The 25879-nt window shown below is 41.0% G+C and overlaps 1 protein-coding gene across 7 annotated transcripts in view; it reads right to left on the reverse strand.

The window, feature by feature from the left end:
• The window catches only part of NECTIN3 (nectin cell adhesion molecule 3), a 59670-nt gene extending 34127 nt beyond the window's left edge, over positions 1 to 25543 (reverse strand). For 5 of the 7 annotated variants that reach the window (XM_064644125.1, XM_064644127.1, XM_064644128.1 and 2 more), the window contains exons 1-3: positions 24725 to 25543; positions 18333 to 18410; positions 5379 to 5717 (exon numbers count right to left, since the gene is read on the reverse strand). In XM_064644125.1, the coding sequence (XP_064500195.1) occupies positions 5379 to 5717; positions 18333 to 18410; positions 24725 to 25529 (1222 nt within the window). In that variant the 5' untranslated portion in view covers positions 25530 to 25543. The remainder of the gene's footprint in view (positions 1 to 5378; positions 5718 to 18332; positions 18411 to 24724) is intronic. The other 2 variants (XM_064644122.1, XM_064644123.1) reach the window with 2 other exon arrangements.
• Between the last annotated feature and the right edge of the window lie 336 nt (positions 25544 to 25879).

Consider the following 25879-nt stretch of genomic DNA (forward strand, 5'->3'; position numbering starts at 1 on the left):
CTGCAATAAGCCTGGAGCATTCTATCATCTGGAAAAAAAAAAAAAAGCCTTTAAAACCTAATATGGAGGACCTGACACTACACAGCTTTGTTATTTCACCCACAGTTTGGTTTCCATGCTTGTTCTCCCCAAATCACTAGCTGTAACTTTTTCAGTAGCTTCTGTAGTATTAATAAAGGCAGATGTAAACACTCAAATTTACATTTAGAATTTTATAAGCATAAAGATTTTAATTTTTGCTGTATCACTCCCTGCCTGAGATCTCTGTACAGTGAAATCAATTAAATAAGCAACTATCAGTAGCGTTTCATGCCAGCAATATAGAGTCAAAGAATTTCAGCTGGAAATAAAGTTTCATATATTCTATTCTTGTGACTAAAAAAAAAAAAAGTACCTAGCTGCAGAATTTTTCTTCCACCTCTCTGTAAAGGGACATATAAGTAAACAAGAACTCTTAACTAAGGTAGCAGAGATCCCCAGATTTAAAGCAGACTAGTCAGTTCTCTTCTTTTAGAAAAAGAAGTCTACAAGTATTAAGTGACAGTAGCCAGAGAGCAGGATACACTAATTAAAAAAGCCCACTTTCTGCTAAGATTATCATTATTAGGAAAAAAGACTATTTTCTCAAGTGGTACCAGAAATTTGTGACATAAGCCAGTTTGTGTTCATTGTGTAATACTTAGTTTTACACTTGTCAACAAGACACAAAGCTGAACTATTCAAAACTACTCAACTCTGTAAAATACTTATTCCCAAACCAATGTGTTCCAGTGCTTTAGTTTTTTTCTATATTTCACAAATGTTTAAGCCTTCTACTGTCCCATAAATTATGATTCTTGGACTACACACTAACTACAAGATAACTAAATAGCCACATACTAAAAAGCAGAAAGCAACTGCAGTCAGGATTCTTATTTCTATAGTTTATCATTCAGAATTATCATTTGTCCCAGCAACTGAAGCAAAACCAGCAGAAACCCAGCTAGTTATTTTACACGATACATATATTCTACATGTATACATATCTCATATATATATGTATTCTACAGCCTCTCTAGATGTTTCATTCATGGATTTAGAGAAGTATCTGGCAAATGAATCCATAATGACAAGGGGTCATTGGCACCTCACCTCTCTCAATGGGAAACAGTTATACAACTTTCCATTTGGATAAAGGATTACCCAAAAGAAGGGGGTTGGAAGGGTTTTTTGTGGTAGTCTTTTTCTTACCTTTTTTTTGGAAAGTGTAACTTCTACATGCACCAACTCTTGCAGCAGTCCCCTTTTATCCCAGGAGCATTCAGAGTGCCACCTGAATCATACTGAAACATGTCCTACAGACTTTCATTGCTCACAGTGGTGGTGGTGGTGGACACAAGAAGGCAGCTGGGAGAGCATTAGAGAAGCTGCTTCACCCCTTCAGTAGAAACATTATGCTCTATTCAGGTCAAATGAAAAAGATGGTGAAATGCTTTGTTTGGGAAAGGAAGCCACCAATCCCACAGAGATCCAAAATCAGAAGAGTCCTGCTTCCACACTGTAAGAGTTCAAGGGCAGTGGTGGTTTCCTCCCTGCCTTTAAATCATTAACTGAGTGAATGGACAGAGGTCACTGCCCACTGATCATTTCATTCATGTAAATTAGAAGAATGGTCACACAAATCTAAAGCAACATTATGGCATGAATTACATTTGTGCTATAAAGATATTTAAAGTCTCACCTAAATTGCATATACTGACTCATGACCATTTACCTGATTCAACTGTACTTACTCTACCTTCATCTTATGTTCAACATGGACCTCTCACTGCTCAAGTCCTTACACTTCATAGAAAACCAAGACAATAAAGCATTCAAACGAGAAAGAGCCTTAAATCCTATTGCATTAAGTTTCCAGGCCTCAAAGTTTCTTCTTGATTTTAAATATTTCATAAGCCTTTTTCAGCTGTTTCTGTTAGTTTTAAAACTTTTCTTCTGCCACTGTGCACAGGAGGTCTGGACAAAATTGGAATGATTACAACACAAACAAGATTATTTCCTCTTGCCATTAAATTCACTAATTCCTTGGCAACAGCACGACACTGGGAATGTTCCTTCTTCATTGCAACTGACATTTACTTGAATAACTTCTTTCCAAAACAGTATTTCTAGCCTTTATTTTCTCTCCCCTCAAAACTAGCAGCTTTATATTTCTGTGTACCTTATCCTATTGGATAATTAATCCTTAATTATTGACTTTTAGGTTGTTTTGTTTTTGTGGTTTTGGGTTTTTTTTGTTTGTTCATTTTAAAACCAGTCAGACCAGATAACTTTGTTATCCACTTGCTATTTTTTCTTGACCCAGAATATTGTGTGGTAATTAATGTGTATATCTCACAGGCACTTTTTAAACACCATTACTTTATTAGAATGGTCTGAGAGGACCCAGTTTCTATCCTGTCTGACAAGCACCTTCTTCTGATTGCTAATTGTAAGAATTTCTACGTGAGAGTGTCTGGGATCTATTCATGGTGACAGACTTACACCTTTGACACTCACCTGCACAGCTCATTGTTCACTTGCAGCATTGGTAAGAGCCAGGCTGCAGAAGAACAAGACCTCCTTTATTGATATCCATGCTGAGAAATCTAACTTGGCAAGACAGCAGAGTCAAGCCAAACCAAGTGTTTAAAACAGTCATGTACAGCACTCAAGTTGGCAACATAAAAATTATGTCAGCTGTGCAAGCTGACCTGTCACAATCAATCTCTTCTGCCTCAAGACACCAGTTTGGCCCATTTGGTCAGTGTCTTTTAAAAAACAGCATGCCACAAACCTATTTGTGATTTTTTGCTCTAGTTTAACGCAGTTAAGTTTGAAGAAACAACACTGTAGACAAGTTCAATATACCTGTTTGACCCTAAGAGCATTTTCATATTTTTACTGTCTTAACCTCTTGTTTTAAAATGCATTTTCTTTAAGACAGCATGGGGCACTAAACAAAGAAAACTGGGTGCAAGCAAAGTCACCAAACGTGGAAAGTTTGTTACGCTTAAGAAGCATAAGAGAAGTTCTAAATATGGTGATCAGTACACTGTGGCAAAACAAAGGGCATTTTATCTTGTAGTCATTTTTTTCTTCCGTTTGTCTTCAGTGTCTCTGTCTTACAGTGTAGAAGCACCTACTACATAATGAACTATGTCCACTACATATGGGAAGGAAACTAATTCTTTGCTAAAGAGGAACAGATTAGGGACTAGGAAAAAAGGCAGTGTTGCTTGGATTGGAAACAGTTTCGGCCCTAGGACAGGAACTTTTCTCTCCTCACTTAAGGGAGAGTTTTTTAGACCAGTGGGAAAATGCAGTCAGACTAAAGCTGGATTTTAAAGTTACACCAACTTTTAAATTTCGATTACAGCTATTCCATGCCTTACGACTGCTGAGCTTGGAATTGCCGAGCTCAGGCCAGCAAAGCTCACAACTTATTAATTTACATGCATATTCTAAAAATCATTACTTCCCCAGTATTCTTACTCTTGAAGTCTACATTTCAGTGTAGTAAAAGGTTTCCAGAAGGACAGAAAATACGTAAGTTCTGTGGCCAGTGTAAGCCCAACCAAGGGTGGGCTACCAAGCTGTACATGCAAACCAAGCTGCTGCTAACTAGGATGGAAAGGCATCTTTGCAAATAATAGCTGGGTTTTGCAATTCAGAGGTTGATATTGAGTCACTGAGAGCCTTAACAGCAATGGTAACCATCTGCATCAACTATGGAAAACAACCTATGATCAGAAGCACTGTATGCCTGACAAATACTTTTCCTACTCCATCACAACTGCATTTTTTATAATATATATCTAATCAAGCAAATTGTGGTCCTTCCACATTTTCAAATGCAGAATAATAAATACATAGGACATACGTTTGCTTTCCAAGTGCGTCCTCAGGTTCTCCATAAACCTGAAATTTCAAGGACAAAATGGACACAACTAGTAATGTGATCTGAAAAAAAAGATCTTGGGAACTGACTAGAAAAGATTAGGCAGAACAGTAAGAACCTCCCATGCATATTGGTAAAGTACAATAGCTGAAACCTGAAGTCAAAGGACTGCTACAATAACCACAGCCACGGCCACTTGCAGTACATGGAAAAGAGAGCCATAAAACTACATGCTTTGTACATCACATAGAATTTTGGTCAAGTTACTTGCTTCAAATTGGGTTAAGCCAGTTGCTTTGATGTGTTTATTTTGCCCCACCTTGTGGTGAAAACCAGTTTACATACTGTGCAACAGCCATCTGATTAATCTCATTGAGTACTCTACTATCTGTTTACAAAACCAGTCATTGAGGACCACCTCAGCTGTAGAAAGTACCACTTGCAGTAGATACAGAAGTACCTTTACTACAGGAAGGAATACTACTATAAGGAGAGGGCAAGTCAATAATAGGTTTTCAAGTTTCAGGGTAATCATTTTACCTCACACTGCACTACCACCTAAGTCTACCTGTGCTTCAGTAGTAATTCCTTATGACAGCGTTACTCAACCCTCAACAAGAGGGACTAAATTAGCATAAGTGAAAACCCAAGTTTATGAAAGCTTTGCATTATGACCACCCACAACCAGTCAAGAGCTTAAGTTGCCTCTTTCATCCCACAGCTCCCAGCAGTCAACTAGACAGTTTTGCTTTACGTTTATACTATGCAAAGAACAGTTTACATCACCAGCCCCAAACAGCTACATTAAGTTACCATGTTAGCAACACATTTATAGAATAATTTGAGTTGGAGGGGACCTTTTAAAGGCCATCTAGTCCAATCCCCCTTCACTTATATCAGGTTGCTAAGAGTCACATCCAACTCAACCTTGAATGTTTCCAGGCATGGAGCATCTGCCACCTCTCTTAGAACACTGACCTCATTACAGACGATGGATTATTTCACTGAGACAATTGGTCATCAGCAGGTTTTAAACAATACCTTTTTTTTCCTGAAAACTGGTGACTACTCACAGCACTATCTGAGGGAATTTATGAGGGAATTTACCCACCGTGGTAGCTGAAGCAGCATTCAGCAGCTTCTCAGCACACACACACACAAGCCCATGGTATCAGGACTGCCCAGTCAAAGTTGTAAAGCCATTAAATGTTTGTATTGGCACAACATTTAAATAGGAACTGGTTATTTTATTTTTAATATCTAGACAATCAACGAGCAAGTTCTAAACAAGCAAGACCTAAAAAAAAGGCTTCTCAATGACATTAGTAAGAACAAGAAGATACCTGTAATAGAAGACCAGAAAATACATTTTTTGCATATTCTTTGTGTTAAAAGGTAAAATACAACTTATTAGTAAGTCTGCAGAACTTCACCTTCTTTCATAAAGAAGTTGACTTACCCAGTACTGTTACAGTTGTGGATGACTGTGTATTTCCAAGTGGGAATGTAACTGCTTTGCAAATATATTCTCCTTCATCAGAAAAGCTTACATTTTTTAAAATGATTGTTGCATCAGTAAGCGAGTTGTTTTTAAATGTCACTCTTCCTTGGTATTCTCCTTGAACAGATATTCCATATTCAGGATGATGAACAGCAATAGTCTGTGAAGTTTTACCATATATCTTCTCCCAAGAAACTTGTGTTATTGTTTCATTTACATCAATTATGCATTTCAGTGCAACCTTCTTCCCCCAAACTGCTGTCACATGTGGATCAACAACTGGTCCAGCTAAGGCACCTAAAAACAAAGCAATCATTAGTTGGGACACAAGATTATGTCTCCGAGTCTTCACATTAAGCTTCCTTTAGTAATTAGCTTGGCTTTTTAAAAGACAATTCCCACTTTCTTCTGAATAACTGATTCACAGCAGTGTAGAAACACCACAGAAGCGTGCTTCAAGCAAAAACATCAAAGCTAGGCATAGACTGACCATTTTTTAGAGAATACTAGAGAATACTATCACCAATACACAACTTCCTATAAAAACAACCTGACAATTGTGTAACTGGTGTAACAGTCTTGTGGAAATTTAACTAGATATGAGCATTGTGTGTATTCAGACTTACTGAAAAAAGCAATAACCAGACAATGGTACTGTAGCAGTCTGCTTACTGATCCAGAGCATCAGGTAAAAACTGAAGTTAAATGACTGCACTTGTTTCTGTTTTCGAAAGATAGAACTCTTAATAAAGATTAATTCAAGAAAAATGCATGAGTGTAACTTCTACCACTTACCATACCAGTAACTACAATTAAAAACCAAACAAGAGAACCCCTGTCAAACCCCCACAAACTACTCCACGTGATCACCAATCTAAGAACTCAGTTTTAACTTCCCTATCCTACTTCCTAACAAAGACATGTACCATCACACACATGCAATCTTTCTGCTATCCTGCAGTGTGGTGCCTTCACACTAGATCTTCCCTCACACAGCAAATACGCAAGAATGGGCACAGTCAAGTGTTTGCGTGAGATTCAATGCATTTCCACTTAATACCTAAAATACCTTCCACAGAAGCAACTATGTTCTGAGCTCAGCACTTTACACCACGCTCCTTTCAAAAAGGGAAATCCATCAGGACAAAACAGTTCAATCAGTCACTGGTTCGCAATTTCTTTTGCCAAACAGATGCTCCAGAAACTTCACCCTGGTTCTCTTGAAGCAAACTAACATGATGAAAAAGAACCAAAGTCTTGGTCCACACTACTTCTTTTTCCTGTGCTTAAGTTTTAATAGAGCCATTGCAGATGCTCCAATTCTCTCTCCAGTTACTGAATCAGTACTCCAGGATGTTTGCCCATGGAACATGATTCAAGTCTAAATTTTAGTAGTCCCATTTTCATAGGCATGAAGGGGTCATTCAACCTGAGATATGAACCACCTTTTCACCCACCAAGTTCACACAAAAGACAAGCCATGTGTTCAGGACAGAAGTCTCTATGTGCCTTTATGTAGGAGTCCATTGTTAAAAGATTTCCATTTCCCATCAATTGATTTTTCATTGATCAAACCATAACTGAGTCCACGAAGACACCCAAAAAAAGTGACTTCAAGGGTCCGCTAAGAATTCCTTCAGTATAAAACTACTGACTAACATCAACAGGATGAACACCTTAATCTGCACAAATAAAAAACTAAGCCAAAACCTTAGACCAAGATTGTTGATATGCCAGTCAGTAAGACTGAAAAATTAGCCTGAAAATTCAAAAAAAAAAATCTGAATGCATTTCACACAGAGAGTATCTGCCATGACTAATTCACAAGTAATGCAAGCATATTTTGTCTAGTCTTCTCATGCCTCTTAACTAACATTGTTGTGTCAGACACTGAAGAGAGGGCAACCATTTGCACACTAACTGAAATGCACAGAAATCTGCCCAAATTTTGTCTCCACTTGCCACTGCTACAGTTAAGCATAGGGTGAAGTGGTTCTCAAAAAATATTTGACTATTGTTTTCTACATTATTTATAAGGCTCACAAGTTACATTTCAGCAATGTATTCCAGAATGTACATGATATATCTATTCTGTCATGTCATTTATGTAAAGAAAAACACACTTGCGTTCAGAAATCAGCATTTTGCAATATTTAAATCTAGTCAATCTTAACCTGTACTGAACTTCAGCATAACGATCAGTTGTATGTAACTCCAACAAACTTAGCACAGAAAAGCCCTACAAGTGGATTTACAAAAACTGCTCAGACTTCTGGGAAGGTAACAAAGCAACTGGAAAAACATCCCAGTTAGTTGACCACACAAGCTCTTTTGTTTCCTTTTTTTTTTTTGGACAATTCTACTCACAGTAATTGGAGGCTTTAGCTACATAAAGATGACCAGGGTACATTTAAAAAGTCAATACTCAACAATTTTTCCACCAAGGAATTCTTCTAACAGCTCGTTTGTGCTATGAGAACATTGTATTCTCACACAAATTGCATGAATATTTTCAGAAGTCAAACTTTTTTGTTGCTGCTCCTACTTTCAAGATTTACAGATTGAAACGAGCAACATAAATACACATTTATATACATAAACACACTTGCAGCTATAGAATGTAGATCAGTTACATCTTTTTCATTCACCTTCAACAGCAAAGGAAGTAAAGCCAATAGATCACTACTCCAAATTTTATGCATTTATCTTCTGACAGATGTTCAGACTCTGAAGACCCAAAAAATAAAAATCAAACTTATCTATGCAAATCATTTAAACTGAACTTACATATAGTGTATATAACAGTACATAGACTCCAAAATGCTTCAAGTTTTAGGGAGACCACACTGATGCTTTCTATCCACTGACTTCCCACAGGCTATTTCCACAAGACGATAAAGCCAAACTGCAGAAGAGCAGAAAACTGAAGTTTTTCCCTCTATCAGCAAGTTATTCAGTTCACATCTGGCCTTAGCACACACTAATGGCAGGGAACTAAGAAGAGTTCCAACCAAGAATGGAGCAGAACAACAAGAACATCCCATTTTGGTGACAGCAAGTTGCTATGTCAGCAGAACTTCCCATGAAAAACCCTTAAGGTCAGGCTAAGCATTACTGTTAGGTCAGTCTAATTTCAAATTACATCAGAAAGCTTAGACTTATTCTTCCAGTCCTACTCCTCCTGTGTCAGCACTCACAAGGCACCCAAGAGACCCCAACCTACAAAAACTCACTTGTTCTCTCCCCCATTTAACCTTCTGAATGAGCTCTGTCGATCACAAGCAGCAATGCAACAGAGGCAACGAGCACAGTCACACAGTCCAGTGGTATTTTCAGATGTATTTAGCTGGAAAAGCAAAGCACTTAAGGACACTGCAGAAAACAAGCCTCAACTTGAGGCTTTATAAAAACATATGGTTAAATGACTGGGAAGAAGTCAGTGTGTGTGTCTTTTGAGTACCAGGGCATGGTCAAATTCCTGTGTCAAAAAAAGATCAGAACCAAGGAATAGAAGAAATTCAAGATTAAGTAGTACAAAATGCCTCAACACTAGCTTTCAATTAGTACTGTTAAGCAAGTACTTAAGAAAAAAACTGCACTTACATCAAAAAGATAGTATTATAACCTAATGTTCCTCCTGCCTAAGGATCTGCTTTATCACAATCCTTACTTGGAGTTCTAGTTCATCAATCAATTTTTTGGGGGAAAGTGAGCTTCTATAAGCATTAAATGTACAGTACTCAGCTCAAGTTCCTTTTTTTGTACAGTACTTGCATTATTTTTTTAAAGAAGAAAACTGGAGGTATATTATTTTCATCTCAGAGAGCAATTCTTAAAACCTTATTCAGTGTTTATCATAGTAATATAACAGGCATGCAAAAGCCTGCCAGAATGCAAAAAGTTTTGGTGAAATGAGGCGTAGCAATTCAATAGTCTGAAGCCGAGACTATTGAAATCCTCGGGCTTTCTCTCAATCAAAAGTTAACTGTTGCTGAAGCAGGGGTTTTACTCAAAACACCAAGCTCAAGACAGACAAATTCTCAGTTAAGTGCTGTCACGGGATGTTCTGCACAATTTTTAAGTACTCTGAACCTCCACCTGCTGCTCCTAAGGGTACAGGTGATGACCTATCACACCATTCTAACAAGAGGCTTGTGTTACTCTGCTCCTTCATTCCCCACAGCTGATGGAAGGGATGGTCAGTTATCTTCCAGTTGTTGAATCAACATATTAATCTACAGAGAGACACCAAGCAATAGTAATATTTGTGAGGAAGGCTACAGCTGCCATTCATAAGACATCATCCAGAGCCCACAGAGAGGATTCACACTGCCTGTTAGAAGGCAACACAAGGCAACACTGGACAAAGAACTCTCATCCTAACACAAATCAGTCAAGATGACAAAGTATGCAAACCTCTACAGCACCACAATAAACAATTATCAGCAAGACTCACATTTTCAGCATGTAAAACAACAAAATAGATGTAAAAAGGGTATTTTACTCCAGTGCAACACAAAGTTGTAACAAGTAGTTACAACTCGGGGTTTAACACTAACACAGCTTGGGCCCAACTCATGAGCTGGAGCTTTGAAGCAGCCTTGCCTTTGAAGTCAGGCTGGCTGTTACCCACTATTCTTATTTCACAATGTCATTTTCACATGTTAACTGATGCTTCTGTTCTAGTTTCAGTAACTCCACAGAAGACAGTGACTGTGCCCCTGCATACTCTGCTTCCTACCATGCTGCACAGACCTTTAGTATCAAGCAGCAGGAAACGAAACACAATCTAAGGCACAAGAGGAATTTTAAAAAGAATATTAAGCTCATTTTTCAAATTCAGTTGGGAGGGACGCTCTTAGAAAACCAATTTTATAAGGTTAAAGTTTTAAATCTAACTATTCATCAAGAATGTTTACAAAGTTCTATGAACTTTAAAACTTCATTTGGCATTTCAATTTAAACCATATTAACATCAATGTCCATTTTACATGTTCTTACATTATAAACTTATATATATATATTAACACATAGTGAATTAAGACATTCATGTTTATCCTGATACTAAGCTTTCAGATGTTTACAAAGACATGCTGAACTAATAAGTGAGGCATGCTATGAGGCAGCTGGACGTTCTTCCGCAATGAATATTTCCAACTCTGTTCAACCAAATCTTCCAATCCCACCTCCTTTAAAAGGAAATAAGCAAGACAACGAGGTACTCTTTTTCCAACAGGCCAGGCACAAAAGCAGGACTGGAGGAGAACAACTCACTCTTAGTCCCACTTCCTTAAAAAACTAGTAGTAAGAGTAAACAAGGAGTTCCAAAGTTATCCATAAAATTACACACCACTAACCAACACAATACTCTTCCTAACCAACACAAAATGCTTCACATCCACATTTAAATAAATTCAAATCCCTGAGTATCAGAGCAATAGGTATAAATATGCTAAAAGAAGAGACTGAAACAAGCAGTCCTTAATGTAACTGAAACCTCTGATTGGAAAGTTTGTTAAAGAGTTCCAGATGATCTTAATCTTTTGAAAGACAAAAGATGAGTTAATAGTTCTGACAAACTGATGTGGTGCAAAATGTTAAAGCACATCACCAAAACATCTAACAGATATGGCAGAAGGTCAAAAGAAGCATTGTACTTCTGAGTCTTGGTGGTGCTGCCAAGTAACTGCATTGTATACAGAAAACAAAATGAAGTAAGACACACAAACCTTTTCCAGGCAGGCAGGAAAAAACCTTTCAAGTTGTAGTGGGTCCAAATTAGAAGAGCAGTCAACATAAACAAGTGTAAGTAACACAGGCAGAATGATAAGTAACTGGTTAGAGAGCAAAGACTGTCCTGAAAGCTACAGCAAGTATATGGTGATTATGCTTGGAAGTGACACTCTAGAGTATGCTAATATAGGAGTAAACTCTCTTCTCCAGCCAGCAGCACTGAGGCTCCATCTGGAGTTGTTCAGCTTGAACATCTTATATATCAGCCATCCAGAGTCTGAAAGCAATGTGTGCTCAAAAGCCTAGAAAACATGACCTACAAGAAAGGATGGAATAACTGACTGTTATTCTCCAAGAAGGTAACCCAATAAAGGTCCTGAAGTACTTACACTGCAAAAAGAGAATGACTGCAATACCAAGTATGCCTGCCAAGGTTAGGAAGGAGATAAACCAAAGCAAAAACCAACACCAAACAAACAAACAAACAAACAAACCAAACAAAAACCCACAAAAAACTTGCAAAAAACAAACACACAAAACCACAAAGAAAACCAACAAAGCCCAGGAGTTCTGTGCTCAAGAACACCACTGCTTTCAGCTAACACATATTTACTTAAGACAGAGCACTTTCAGTTACTTTTTTCATCCTCAGGTCTTACTGCTTTTGGGTTTAACATGAATATTACAACCTGTTCAAGCAGATACTTCCTTACCAAATGTGTTCCTCATCTCCTTTTATTTGCATCTATTTGCATTCTTTACAGTTACTCTTTTCACTAAAGGTTCTCCTCTTCATCAGGGGGACAGCCAGCTCACAGCAGGCGACCAGTCTTCTCTATCACTCATTTTTCGTATTCTGATCCATAAGCAGATATTCATCTTTTGTCATGTGATTTGTAAAAAGCTTTTAGCTCTTCAAAGTTGTATATATGAACACACATAGAATCTCTATCAGCATCAGTCTGTCCTCAACTGAGACACCAGGGCACACTCAAATCATTCCTTAGAGACCAGTCTTCTCATTCTCAGCAAAAAATAAGACTTGGGAGAAATGACAGCCTTCAGCTTTGAGCAAAGTAACTCGTTCAATAAGAAGCTGTGTTATAACCTGATGTTTAGACATAACTTCAGTCTTGCTTGCTTAAAATTTATTTTAAAAGCTCAATTTCTTCATTTATTTGCAGGGCTGGAAGTTCAAGGTGATGACAAATTCCATTCAGAAGATATACAGTTTTAGTCAGCTAGTGCTTCAGCTTTTCTGACTTCTATTAATCAAGTACACAGAACTTCACTGGCCTTTAAGTCAGCTCCATCACCTTCTACCAACTGCCTTTCATTAATACAGGCAACTACACATGTTACATAAAAATCAACGCTTTCTAGACACCAATTTATTCTGAAGAGGTTTCAAACCTAGTACACTCTTCAGAGCTAACTCTAGAAATTCCAATTCAAGTTGAAAGTAGCTGTCAACATATCATTACAGAGAACATGCTTCAAAACAGTGCATTACATAGTTCATACCTTGTACAGGTAGCTGCCTGCAAGCAAGACCTTTGGCAAAGTTCACAGAGCTGACCATCACAAACCCAAGGCCACATTTCCAATTATAGAAATATTATAAATATATTATAAATAATACATATGAAGTTTAATACTCTCCTCCACAAAGGACACTTCAGGAGCATCACTGAACATCCACCTACACTTCAGCTTCTTTAACTGTTCAATCACTCAGTTTTACAAGGTCCTCCAAAGCCCTGTGTAACTCACCTTTACTCCAACTTCTTATCAATTAGTATTTATGCATAATTAGGGCACCTCATACTCCAGACAACGGAATAGACAAGATCCTACTATCCTCCAGCATCACCTATAACTAACTATAGATTCCACCATAAGAATTCTCTCCAGAAAAAGGTCCTAGGAAGACCACAGAGACTGCTAGCTGAAGATCTGGTCAGATAAATACCCTCCCACTTCCTTCCAGGCTCCAGACCTCTCCACTCGAATTTGGAAAAGCAATTTAATGCTATTGAATGCTATCACAATATCCACTTTCTTATTCTTTGAGAGGAAGACAAAAATTGGGGATGAGGGACTGGGCACTAGGTATCACAGAAGTCTGAGGAGTTACTTCCCATCACTTCTGCTTCATTTCAAAACCTGGAAGTTACCAATGACACAGAAGCATAGTCTCCTCCACCTAGCCACAAACTTGCAAAAACATGGGTTGCTATTCCAGATGTCACAAAAGTCCAACAAACAACTTCCCTTCCAAGTTATACGGTTGTTGTTTCAACACTACCATATAATAAACTTGCCATTACACACACTAACAGAAATAAAACAAGGCAACTGCAACCAGAATCAAAAAATACAGACACAAAGTGTCAGTATAGGATTTTTTGTCATTGCTGTTTGTTCTCTTTCATTATAAAAGTAACAACTCACTTTTCTAATACACAATCAATACATACACTTCCATCCCAACCATGAGGGTAACTACAACGTGCATCTTGCTAATTACCCGGAAAGCTCAAGTCTATCCCACAGTCTAAGTTATGAGCAGCAAGACATTCTTGACTTAATCACACTGACTTCATTTGTCAGACTGAAATATTCAGACTCAAGTCCCAGGAATCACTATTCATCAGTACCACTTTGCAGAGGGGGGAAAAAAAAAAAAAAACAACCAAAAAAAGGCAGCTTTCACAGAAAGCCTGTGACATCTCTAAAGTGCTCAACAAGTCATGTCCTACAGACATAAAAGCTGTAGTGATCATTTCCACCTAGTAATTACCACAAACACAAGTGAAGTCCTAGGTACAAGTCTCTTCATAACACACTTATCAGTGGCAAAGACAAACAAGCTCTAATACTGATGTAGAGAATAATGATTTCACATAGGTAAGAGGCAAGGGACCTCTAGAGGCTACTTAGTCCTGCTTAAAGTAGGTCCAGCTTTATCAGACTGCTTGGAGACTCATCCAGCTGAGTCTTCAATATCACCATAGAACAATATTTATTCCTCAATCACTTTGGCACGTGCTCCCTCAGAGAGAAGTATTTCTTCCTTACATTGGTTCAGGATTTCCCACACTCCAGCAGGGCTACGAAATTCCTAACTTAACCAAGAATGAAGTTTTAAGTACAAATAACTTAAAAAACTCCAACTATGTAGTGCACTTTAGCCATTTTGGGGAGAACAATGTAAATAAAAAAATACTGTTGTGTTAACACCTGTGTCTTTGGTAGGATATTACTTTTACACAGGAACAATAAAGCAAAAATTCAAGTAATGTGGAAATGGAACACGGCATAATGAGAGAGACTGCCCACTGCATTCAGTCGTGTGAGCACACACAGTCCTTACAGAAAGCTCAAGGACAAGCTACCAAGAAATTCTGTACAAGCAATTGCCTGACATAAATACCAAGTTATCAGGATTTTGGGGGCTCTGGGGAGTTTGATTTTTGCTTTGGTTTTTCTGTGAAATTAATAAGGAAGGACCTGGAATTCTGCTAAGTGTACAGCAACAGTTGTAAGCATTCAGCATTCCCTGCCCCCAGCACTCTACCTCCTATACTGAAACTAGAAAGTCATTAAAAAGTGGTCAGGAGCACTGATGTGTGTGATGTCCTTCTAGATGAAGGAACAAGACCTTTAATCCGTAGGAAAGTCCCGACTCCCTTAAGCAGACCATTCCTTCCCTTTTTCTATGCTGTCATTCCACATACCACCTACTCTCCAGAGGACTGAGGTCTGGGGGAGGAGAAGGAAGGTTGTACTTTGCACTAAGTAGCAAAGTCTCGAATAAGTTCAGAAAGACAGCTAAACATTAACTTCACATTTTCAATTACCTATAAAGTTTGAATGTTATCTGCCAATATTGAACAACTGCAGCCACACAATGACATATAAAATAAACACATTTTGTCAGGACCAGCAAATCTCAGCTGTCCATGAGAAGATCTGATGAGTTAACAGTTACATTACAAAGTTATGTGGATGCCTGCTGCCCCCTGCACTGCTGACACTGCCGACTTTTTTTTAGCTCTTAAGGCCGCCCTCCACTGCAAGCTACTTCAGAAAGTTAACCCTTTTTTGTCCAGGAACTGCATCATGACACTAAGCTTAGGGAATGCTCTTTAATAGCTGCTGGATTCACTGCCAAACTATATTTTCTATATGTGTCACACTGTCAGCCAGCTCTGTGCTGTAAGAGACTGGTCTTACTGGCTCCTTATTGAAGTAACAGAAGAAATGTAGGCAGATCTTTAACAAATCCTCTAACAGTTATGACTTCCATTAGGAGTTAAAAATGGGATCCAATTTTAAAGTAAGCTTTTAGCAACCAAATTGCTTTATATGAAAAACTTGTTTCAGACTTGACTTGGACATTTTAATCTGGATAGATTTCCAATTACTACTTTTCTTCCAGGACTAACTATAGTATACTAGCTCCTGCTTACCCATGCACAATATGAGGCTCATTTAGACTGAAAGGGACTTCTGGAGGTTATCCAATCCAACCCCCAACTGAAAGCAGGGCCAACTTTGAAGTCAGATCAAGTTGCTCAGGGTCATACCATAGTCAGGTTCTGAATATTTTCAGAGACAGAGATCCCACAACCTGTTTCAGTGCTTCATTCTCTGTGTGGGAAATCATACTGCTAACACATTATAAAGATCTGCCTTGCTGTAGCTTGTGTCTGCTGCCTCTTATCCTTTCCCTCTTATCCTTAGCATAGCTAAGGAGAGTCTGTCTTCATTTTCCTCCTCACTACCTATTAAACAGTCAGAGCCAGCAATTAGGATCCCCCACTCCAGATCTTTCTCAAAGCTGAACAAACTCACTCCTCAAGCCCTCTTCATACATCATGTGCTGCTGACTCCTTATCTTAGTGGCCTTTCACAGGCACCTCAGCATCTTTCTTGTATTTGGGAATACAAAACTGTCCATGGTGCTTCTGATGCAGTCTCACAAGCTCCAAGTAGTGGAGAATAATTGCTTCTTTCAACTGGCTGACCACGCCCTGTGTGCTCTTCACCTTTTGCACCACAAAGGCACACACTGACCCACAAGGACCCTTATGTTCTTTACTGTTAAAGGTACTTTTCACCAGTTGGCACCACATTTATGCTGCTGCATGGGGTCATTCTGCCCCAAAGAGATTTGGCTTGGCATTTGCTTTTCAACTTCATAAAGTTTCCGACAGGTATTTCTCCAACCTGCAAACATCCCACTCAATTAGCCCTAGCCTCCAGCAAGTCAATTGACCCTCACAGTCTGGCAGCATCCACAGATTTGCTCTAAGTACATCAGTGACCTGGAAGAGTGGCTGGAATGTAGACAAACTGCCCCTGCACTGATGCCACCAGTAACAAGCCTCCAGGTGGACTTCAGCTGATCAGAACCTTTCAAGTTCAGCACTACACACAACTTTTCACCCACTGAATAATCCACTTCCCAAACCATATCTCACCAGTTCGGCCACAAGCACATTTTAGGAAGTCTTATTATAAGCTTATTAAGGCTAATAACACTCGCTGTTCTTCCTTTGTCCATAGTCTTGTCCCAGCTACTTAGAGCAATAAATTCAGGACCTCTTTTCACAGCAGTCTCAAGTTGTGGAGACATCACCGTAACTGCTTTTCCTCACTTCACTTCAGTTTTCACCTTGTTTGTAGCCACATCAATTTATCAAACCTAAGCCATGCCTCTTGAGTCTCAAATAACACAGCTGCAGAGCAGCTCTGGAAATCCATTACCAAAAGAATTTTCACTAACAGTTCCACAGAGTCCCACAGACCTCGCCTCTTTCTGTAAGGCAGAACACTCTGCAGAATCTTTCAAAGACATTAAATGAAGCTTACACAAAACTGTTTCTCAACAAGAGATCACATTCTGATTTGTCAAAAGGTAACATAAGTTATTAAATGTTCATGTGACAGCACTGATGCATCACCTGTAATAATCTGGTTATAGTAAAAAGCCTTACTATTTTACAGCCACTGAACCTAACAGTTGTGTTATACACATAGAATCATAGAATGGTTTGGGTTGGAAGGGACCTTAAAGCTTGTCTTGTTCCAGTGTCCTGCCATATAAGCAGCGTGCAGAAGCCTGAACTACTTCTGATACCACAAACTGATGAAATACAGCTACACAGAACTTAGTATGCTTCTTCCTATACAGGATATCCTGGATAAATGGGAATATTGCACTTGCTAGTTACCAGAGGTAGACTATTTTATGCTACCTCAGCTACATTGAAACCTTCAACAGGATGCATTTAAATTTCCCAAGTCATTAATGGCATGGTCACAACCATCACATTCTCATGGTTGACTTCTTTAGAACTATAGAGTCTCTTTAAATGTTAAAGTACCTTAATGAAGTCATAACAACATTACTTCTGTTTCAAGAAAGTTTACCTTTTGAAGTCAAAAGTGCATTGAAGTGTTTAAAACACAGAAATAGCATCACCAGTGAAGGGCTGAGAAGTGGGTTTTTATAATGCAATTATCAATCTTTACAAATATATTCAAAAATGTATTAAGCTTAACAGCTCTTGACATCGCTTCTGCAACCTCTAGTAATGATTTTTACCAGAGCTAAGTAATTGTTTTGTAGTGGCAAGGGCCAACAGATGATGCTGGAGAAATTAAAGGAACTTGGGGAAAAAAATCACCCCAAATCAGAAGTCTTGCCCTGTCAGTTACTTGCATTTGATGTAATTTAACTTATGCTTGACTCAAGTGATTATTCTTCTACCAAATTATGTGCACTGAAATTAAGTAAAGCCAGTTATCCAACTTGAACATGATCTCAGCTTGTCCATATTCTTTCTCCAGCATCCACTCATCCTGTTTTTAAGGCTGTTTTCCAGTGTGCTTGTCCCAGCAATAATTAGTTTTCAGCTTAACCACCTGCACCATGGGTGCTATTTCAAGTAAAAAAAAGCAACAGAAGTGGGCAAAGAATGCCCACACAAAACAGGATTAAGAAAAATGTAAGTCTAACACTCACTTGTAATCTTCTAACTTAAGGGCTAATGAAAGTAACAAATCCAAAAGTAACTAATAAATTCATCAAGGTAGCTCAGGTGGTTTTTTTCCACTCCTCTTTACACACATCAACTATGGAGACCTGTTTGACTAGTCTTTACTCACCTTCAGCAGAAGATTGCCATTTCAATGCCTCCAAATTTTGTACATGCCACTGCACTCCAGGGACAGCACTAGCACCTGCTAAGTATTTAAAAAAGTCACTTAAGAAAACATTCTGTTCTGTACAAACTAATCCCAGGACTAGTTTAAAAGCTATCATGTTATACCAGCCTTGACTAATAGAAAAGGAGAAAACAATGAATCCCTGTAGACATATAAAGTTATCTTAAATGTCAGATAATGAAAGTCTGACATGGGGGGGTGGGAGGAAAAATTGGCAAGAGCCTCTACTGCTGTAAATAATCCTGGTACAACAGTCAACTCCAGACAGAATGAAGGCTGGTCAAGTGTAGCCTAAGAATAAGGAAACATGCTATTCTGAGTTATTGCAAAACTAAAAATGTTTTTACTTCTGTACACTACTCGATAAACAACTGAAAAGCAGTAAAAATATTAAACAGAAGAATGCAGTAGTGATAAAATAGGATTGTCTGGAAGGTTGTTACTACTTTTCACTACTTGAACTAAAAGTGACCTTCTCAATAAATTTGACCTACCTTTTCCAACACTTGGAAAAAGCAAGGGTAAAGGACAGAGACAGAAGTTTCAGTACTTTTAATTTTTTTTTTTATTCTTGTTGTTAATTTTCTTCTATTGCTAAGTCATGGACAGAAAGATCAATTTTTGAGTTCACATTTGAAACATTTCCAACTCTAAAAGTTAATTACCTGAAAGAATGAGGAGAAAAATAACTCCTGAAGCGTTCATGAATTGGATAATACAAAAAAGTTAGTTCTGTGATTTTACCCTGACTTGGAAGTTGTGCTTTGTCTTAAAGCTCTTCATCACTAGACTGTGTACTAAGTTGTGTAATAAGCAGCCACTGGCCCAGCTTTTCCAGAACCAATGTAAATGTTGGCCATGAGCCCCCTCAAGTCTTACTCATATGTACCTACACTTCATTTTAACCCACTATCTTCACATCCAGGGGAGTAAGACAAGCTTTCATCTAACAGCTTTTTTATCTCTCCCCACTTTATAGATTCAAATACAATAATTATTTTCCCCAGCAAGGTCTTTACTGCACATTTCACTCTTTAATAGCTTCTCATATATTTCCTTGCATTTTATCCACATTCAGCTATTCCCATCTTTTCTTTCTTAGCTCATCTTGTGATTTCTTCCCACACTAACACGATACTCTTTTCTAAGCAACCCATCTGCTTTCTAACCAGGAATAAAGAATAATGCTAATGACCCCTTTACCTCTAATGAGAAAGCCTGATCAACTTATTTCATGCCTAATGAAGTAATTCATCATCTTCTCCATCCTCTCAATAAAAATACATTACTGTACTTCAGAGGGCTATGATCTCTGAGGCACTGAATACAACTGCCCTTCCAGTAAGTACTTCTCTAAAATCTTGTTTTAGACAGGCTAATCCTAACAAAATAACCCCATAGATACACGGAACCATAGAATTGCTTAGTTAAGAAGGCACCTTTAAAGATCATATACACCTCCTCCTCTTCAAACAAGAGCAAAATCAAACACCACGTGGTATAACAAATTATTAATTATTAAATAATTGCAGCTATACCTATTCTTCACTAAGAAAATCTGGCCACTTAGATCATATCCAACTATCAGGTCCCTTAGAAAATTCCTCACAGGAACTTCTGCATTACTATGCACATACCAATCAGTACAACAGTCATCAGGGGAAAAGAAAAAAAAAACCTTCAAGTAATCCTGATTCAATACAACACATTAATTCAAAGCTGGAAACAAAAGTCCAAGTACAAACACAAACTGTGCTAGAGCAAAGTAATCTGTCATCACAAAGCCCACCTTTAAGTGGAAAGGTAGAAGGGGTCCAGAGCAAGCAGACAGACAATCTCAGCACTCTCACTGTGCACACTTATCTAACCAGGCTGTAGCTGCACCTTCAGATAAAGAACTTTGTTTTGGACAAAGCCCCGTTCAACCCCAGAACAGCAGCTCAGGCCACCCCCACAGCAGTGCTCTGGTGTAAGACCGGGTGGAAAGTCATACTCTTAAAAGTTTATTGCTCTTCCAACAGATAACCACGTCAACACTAAAAAAAGGACAACATTTACTAACAGCACTCCACGTAGCTGGCACTCAGTAAGATTATCTTTTAACAGTCCGTATAACAGGTTTTCTATTTCTCTTACCCTACTTTCATTCACTACTAATTTTGTTTCTACAAATTGAGATTTAGACACCTGACTCTAGAGTTTCTTACTTATTTTTTCCTTTGAGCTCCACAAATGCTCCGCTTATTAGCCCCACACACTGATTACTGAAGCAACACACCCCCAACTCCTATTCCCTTTTCACATCAGATGCAATTTCCAGCTGTGACTTTGCATACCTTAAAAGCTCTACTACCAGCACCTGAAAGGTAATCAGCTGGTACAGGTGCTCTGTAAAGCCAACATATTTTTGCTGCTTCTGCTACAGAACAGCCCTTTGTTTCTCAATATCACCCTGGCAGCAATACTACATAAAAGGGATGGGAAAGAAAACAGCCTAGATTTGACCATATTTCTAAACAGAATACCTGACTCTAATCTCACAAGCAATAAATCCTGCTAGAACTGCCTTTTGTTCAGTATTAAACAGTATCCATATTCCATGACGTAAAATTAAGTTATTTAAGGAGGCAAGAGAAACACATCATTTAAATCAAGTAACTGTTCAATCTTTACGTAGCACAAGTGGATAAAAAACCATTGCAATTCTTTCATGATACTCCAAGTGTTCAGATCTTAAATAACATTGTACTTCATTTCCATATATATGGGAGCTCTTGCACAGCAGAAGCATCACAGTGTAACAGTAATCTTGAACATGACAGACCTACCAAAACGAAACAGAGCTAAGAACCATTCCATAGCAGCACCCCCCATAATCTAACTAGTTATCCTGAAGTACAGGCTGGACAAACTTCTGGCAGCTTTTTTTTTTTTTTTTAAATTATCAAACAATCCAGATTTAAACTCTCCTATTTGAAGTTACTCTCCTTTCTACCACTGAATTTGCTCTGTTTCTTCACACAGCAGTTTCACACACTGCCCAGCCTACTACATAGTTCACCACCACTTCATTCTTTCCAACTTCTCAAATACCTTCTATAGTTTTTCTATTCCTTCTCTCACTATTGTCATATTGGCTCATCTAATGTCTTTTTAAAACTGCATTTTTCTCCATACCATTTTCAAAAAATAAATGCATATTCAGACATGAATTTCTAAACTATTATCATTGACTTTGACACACAGTGACGAAGAAAATACATTCTGTTGTCTTTTTGAACACTCTACCATGCTTCCCCATTTCCAAGGCAGTAACCTGGTTTGCCTGACCTCCCGTTTTTGCCATGACTTAACCTGAAAAATCAGTGAAAAAGTTTATACTCAAACACACTGTTTTGGTCCATAGTTACTTGGGAAATTTCTTCTTTTTTTAATTTTTTTTTTTTTTAATATATTGTATACTGTATACTTATACCATCCACATCTTTATAATCCAATCCTTCCAGCTCCACTACCATTCTGGAGCCTGTACTCCAAGCTGCTTTGAAAAAAAAAAAACAAACAACAAAACTTAAAAAGATATATGCCTCACACACTTTTTCTAGCCTTACTAAGAAACTTAACCAATAATTCAAGTTGAAAATAAATAATCATTTCCTCAATGAAAAAAATGCATCTTGAATATCTTTCTATTCACCTCACTGTATGATTTTGCTAATTTTTAATTTGTACTTATATTCCAAAAAACTCTGCAAAAATCTTTTTGCTGTGTACAAACTAACGAGGCACTGAAATTATGAGGAATTTATTTAGTAAATACAACATAGCTGAAAAATATTTGTCACAATGCAGAGTAAGTTACTTTATAGATTTAAGGTTATGATGATGTTTCTTTTGGATGCCATACATCTCCCCAAATTCAAAGCTATACTGATTTGATCATACAAGTTCAGTACCTACTTCACTGAATCATGCACTGTCTGACTGAGAAGTGGAACAATTACTTGTGCATGTTACCTGAACCAAACAGTCTTGCTTTCCTAAGAAGAGCAGTATTTACTAAAGCAGGTTTATTTTTATTCAAAAATCCAGAAGTTGCTGTTATTTCAGATGGCTGATATATTTTCTCTCTTTGTGCCCCCCTTCAGTTTTTTGGTGGGAGTGTTGAGGGGTTTTTGGCAATATTTCTCTGAGGAATTACAGATCAAATAAATCGTCATTTCTAATTGCCAGCCCAAATGATTGTATAAAAATAGTGGCATTATTCTACTAGGGTTTGTATTTTTTTGTGGTACCATTTTCAAATCTTCCTTTTGCTATCATAATCAGAATTGGCCGACTAATAGTAGGAAAGGTGACCAAATGTAATCAGCAGTTTTGAATTCCATCAGCACGTAATCATGCTCAAAATGTATACAGGAGCACTCTCAAAAGCCAGTCATAACAATAGTTTTCCTTCATACTCATGTGTTACAGTTACAATGATAATGAAAACAATTGTGGGAAATTTCAAGTGGGAAAAAAAACAAACTAAAATCCGAGATATTGACAAAAAAAAAAAAATCAATCTTCCCCTGCTGCTTATCCCGCAGTCCAAAAGTCACTAGTAGTTTTTTTAAGTTTCCTCTTTCATCCAAAGATTATACTTCTAAACTCTGTGCTTATTCCCACACAACATTGCCGCTTCTGGCAGATGTTCTGAAGTGTTATCAGTCAAGTTCACATATGCCAAAAAGAAGACTGGGAAGACTGACATCCGAATGACACTCATCAAGACTAAACCGGTAAGTCACTGCGTGACACGGGGCACGGATGCTCTTAACTTCATTGTTACTATTATCTTCACATTTAGATATAAAAATAGCTTGTCAAGGTTATGTCAAGTCTGAAGCTTCACGTTTTTAATTGCAAAAGAGCAGAAATAACCCCGAAAAAAAGGGAGAGAAGCGCTAGAGCAAAAAAGTTTGCCGACCCTATGGAAATTAACCTTCAAGCCTTAAAGTTTTGAAATGTGATGCCTTCTCAATATTTACAAAGTTAGGAACAATGATCTTTTTTGAAAGCTACATCATTGCCAGAGGGGGGAGACTATTACATACACGAGCACAGTCCTACAGCAGCAGCGCCTCAGCTCCCTCCCTGAAAAAGCATTTCTCAGATACTACACAACTGCTTTACGGCTTGCAAGTTCCTGGGTATTTTTATCACATCAATCTCCAGAGACTACCTCCTCTAACTTGTTCCTCCTTCATTAAAGAGGGAAGGGACACAGTGTCTCCTATAATAAAATATCCTTGCCAACTACTCATTGCTGCATTGGGAATACAACGGCAGGATGACGGTTTTCGATTTGCTCTCACTTTTATCCCCTCTCTCATCTTCCACTGCTGTAAAAAAAAAAAAAAGACACCACGCACACCACACCGCACGCAGTAGTAAATAAATAAATAAATAAATAAATTCCTGCTCAGTTTCCAGCTGCTACGTCGCTTGTTTGTTTCCCACAGGAAGATGCACGGGAAGGGGGGGCTGGTGATGGCACTTTCCCCCGAGCGGTCACGCCAAAGCCCCGCGGGGCCCGGCACCGCAGTGCCCCCGGCAGCAGCTGCTCAGGATGCGGGTGATGAGAAGCGCACAAAGCCACCGCACCGGCAGCGACCTCACCCCGCCACCAGCACGGATTTCAGCCCCGGCGACGGGGAACAACCACACGGGCCAACAGCGCCGGCAGCAAAGCGCGTACTATCCCGGCCCCCAAGAGCACCCGCAGAACGCCAAGACCCTTCTGTCCTTCCCACAGGCAGGGAAAGGGGAAGTGCAGGGGGGGAAGCACCCGTGAATTCCCGCAAACAAGCAAAATCCCGCCGTTGAGGAAGGGAATTTCAGCGGATAACCTGCCGCCCGCCGGGGGAAGCCCCAGCCCCGCCGCCGGCGGATAAACTTCCCCTGCTGCCCCGCCCGGGCCGCGGCCACCCGAGCCCGACCGCCGGGGAAGCTCGGCCTCCCGGGACACCCACCCGCCCTCCCGGCGGCAGTGCCGGCGGTTCCCGGGGGGAAGCGCCCGCGGGTCCGCCCGGCGCGGTGCAGGCTCTGGCTCCGACCCTGCCCCGCATCGCTCCCTCCTGCACGATCCCGGCCGCGTCCCGCCCGGCTCCCCCCGTGCAGGGCGGCGGGCAGCCCCCGGCAGCCCCCCCACCCCGCCCCGCCGGCCGCCACACAAACTTTCCCTCAACTCGGCCGCGTCCCCCGGCGCTCCCGGGGCTCGGGTTTCTCTCCTCCTCTTCCTCCACCCACCCCCTCGCCCGTCCGCCAAGGGGAAAAGTTCCACTTACTGCAGCAGAAGCGAGAGAAAACCAACCCCAGCAGCCCCAGCCCCGGCCCGGGAGGCACCGCCGAGCGCAGCCGCCGCCGCCGCTGCCGCCACCGGGGGGAGGCACCGCCACCAGCCGCTAGGAAAAGTTCCCGGCGAGCGGCAGGAGCCGACGAAGGGGGAAAACCAGCGGCAGCCTCCGCAGCGGCTCCGGCCCCTGCCATGCTCCGGGCTCGGCTCGCAGTCGCCGCCGCTACGCCGCCCGGCCGGTCCCGCCCGGTCCCGCTGCCCGCGCCGGCGACGCCTCCCCACACGGAGCGTGTGTCACTGAGCGGGGCGGGGCGCGCCGCTCCCGCCCTCCTCAGAGCGGGCCGCACCACCCGCCGCAGGGAGGGGGGGCCGAGGGAGGGTGGGAGGCGTGTGCCGTGCGCCTCCACCGCGACCCCCGCCACCTCCCCCCCGCCCCGGGGCGAGTCGCCTCGTCCCCGCCTTCCCTGCCCCGCTGTGTGGGACTCGCAGACGCGCACCGCGCACGGGGGGGGTTCCCGTAGGTATCGCGGGCGGCGGGTGGGAGGGGGTGCCACGGTGTCCTCCCCCGAGGGGCTGTTGGTACGTCCCGCCCCGCCCCGTCGCTCCCGCCCCCGCCCCGAGCGCGGCCGGGGGCGCCCGCCTGGACCCTCCGCCCTTCCCGGGCTCCCGCCCCCTCGGCATCCCCCCCGCCCCTGCGCCGGGCCGGCCCGGGCGGCCCCTGCCCCTGGGCTGGGGACGGGCCAGCAGCGCTCACCCCGGGCGGGGCGCCCCAGGAGGCGGTGGGGGACCGGCCGCATCCCGCTCCTCCGGGCGCGGGCGTTCCCAGGCGCGGGGGGATCCGGCCGGGGCCGCTCCCGGTGTCCCGCGGGTGGACGGGCCGGTTCCTCCTCGGCGGGGGCGCCTGCCCGCTGCGCCGGAGCCCCGCGCCCGGGCCGCAGCGTCGGCGCCGTGGTTTTTGCCAACAATAAACTTTCCCGGCGTTGTCCCCTCGTGGGTCGCGCTGCCCGCGGCACATCCCCGTGCGGGGCGCGCAGGGTGCGCTGCCCGGGCACCGACGAGGGGTGCCCCGTTCCCTCTGCACCTCCGGCGTGGCTGGGGCAGCATCCCGGCCGCACGAGGGGAACATCGAGCGCTCGGGTGCGGGGCG

This window comes from Pseudopipra pipra, chromosome 2 (genome assembly GCF_036250125.1).
Source record: "Pseudopipra pipra isolate bDixPip1 chromosome 2, bDixPip1.hap1, whole genome shotgun sequence".
Classification (NCBI taxonomy): Eukaryota; Metazoa; Chordata; class Aves; order Passeriformes; family Pipridae; genus Pseudopipra; species Pseudopipra pipra.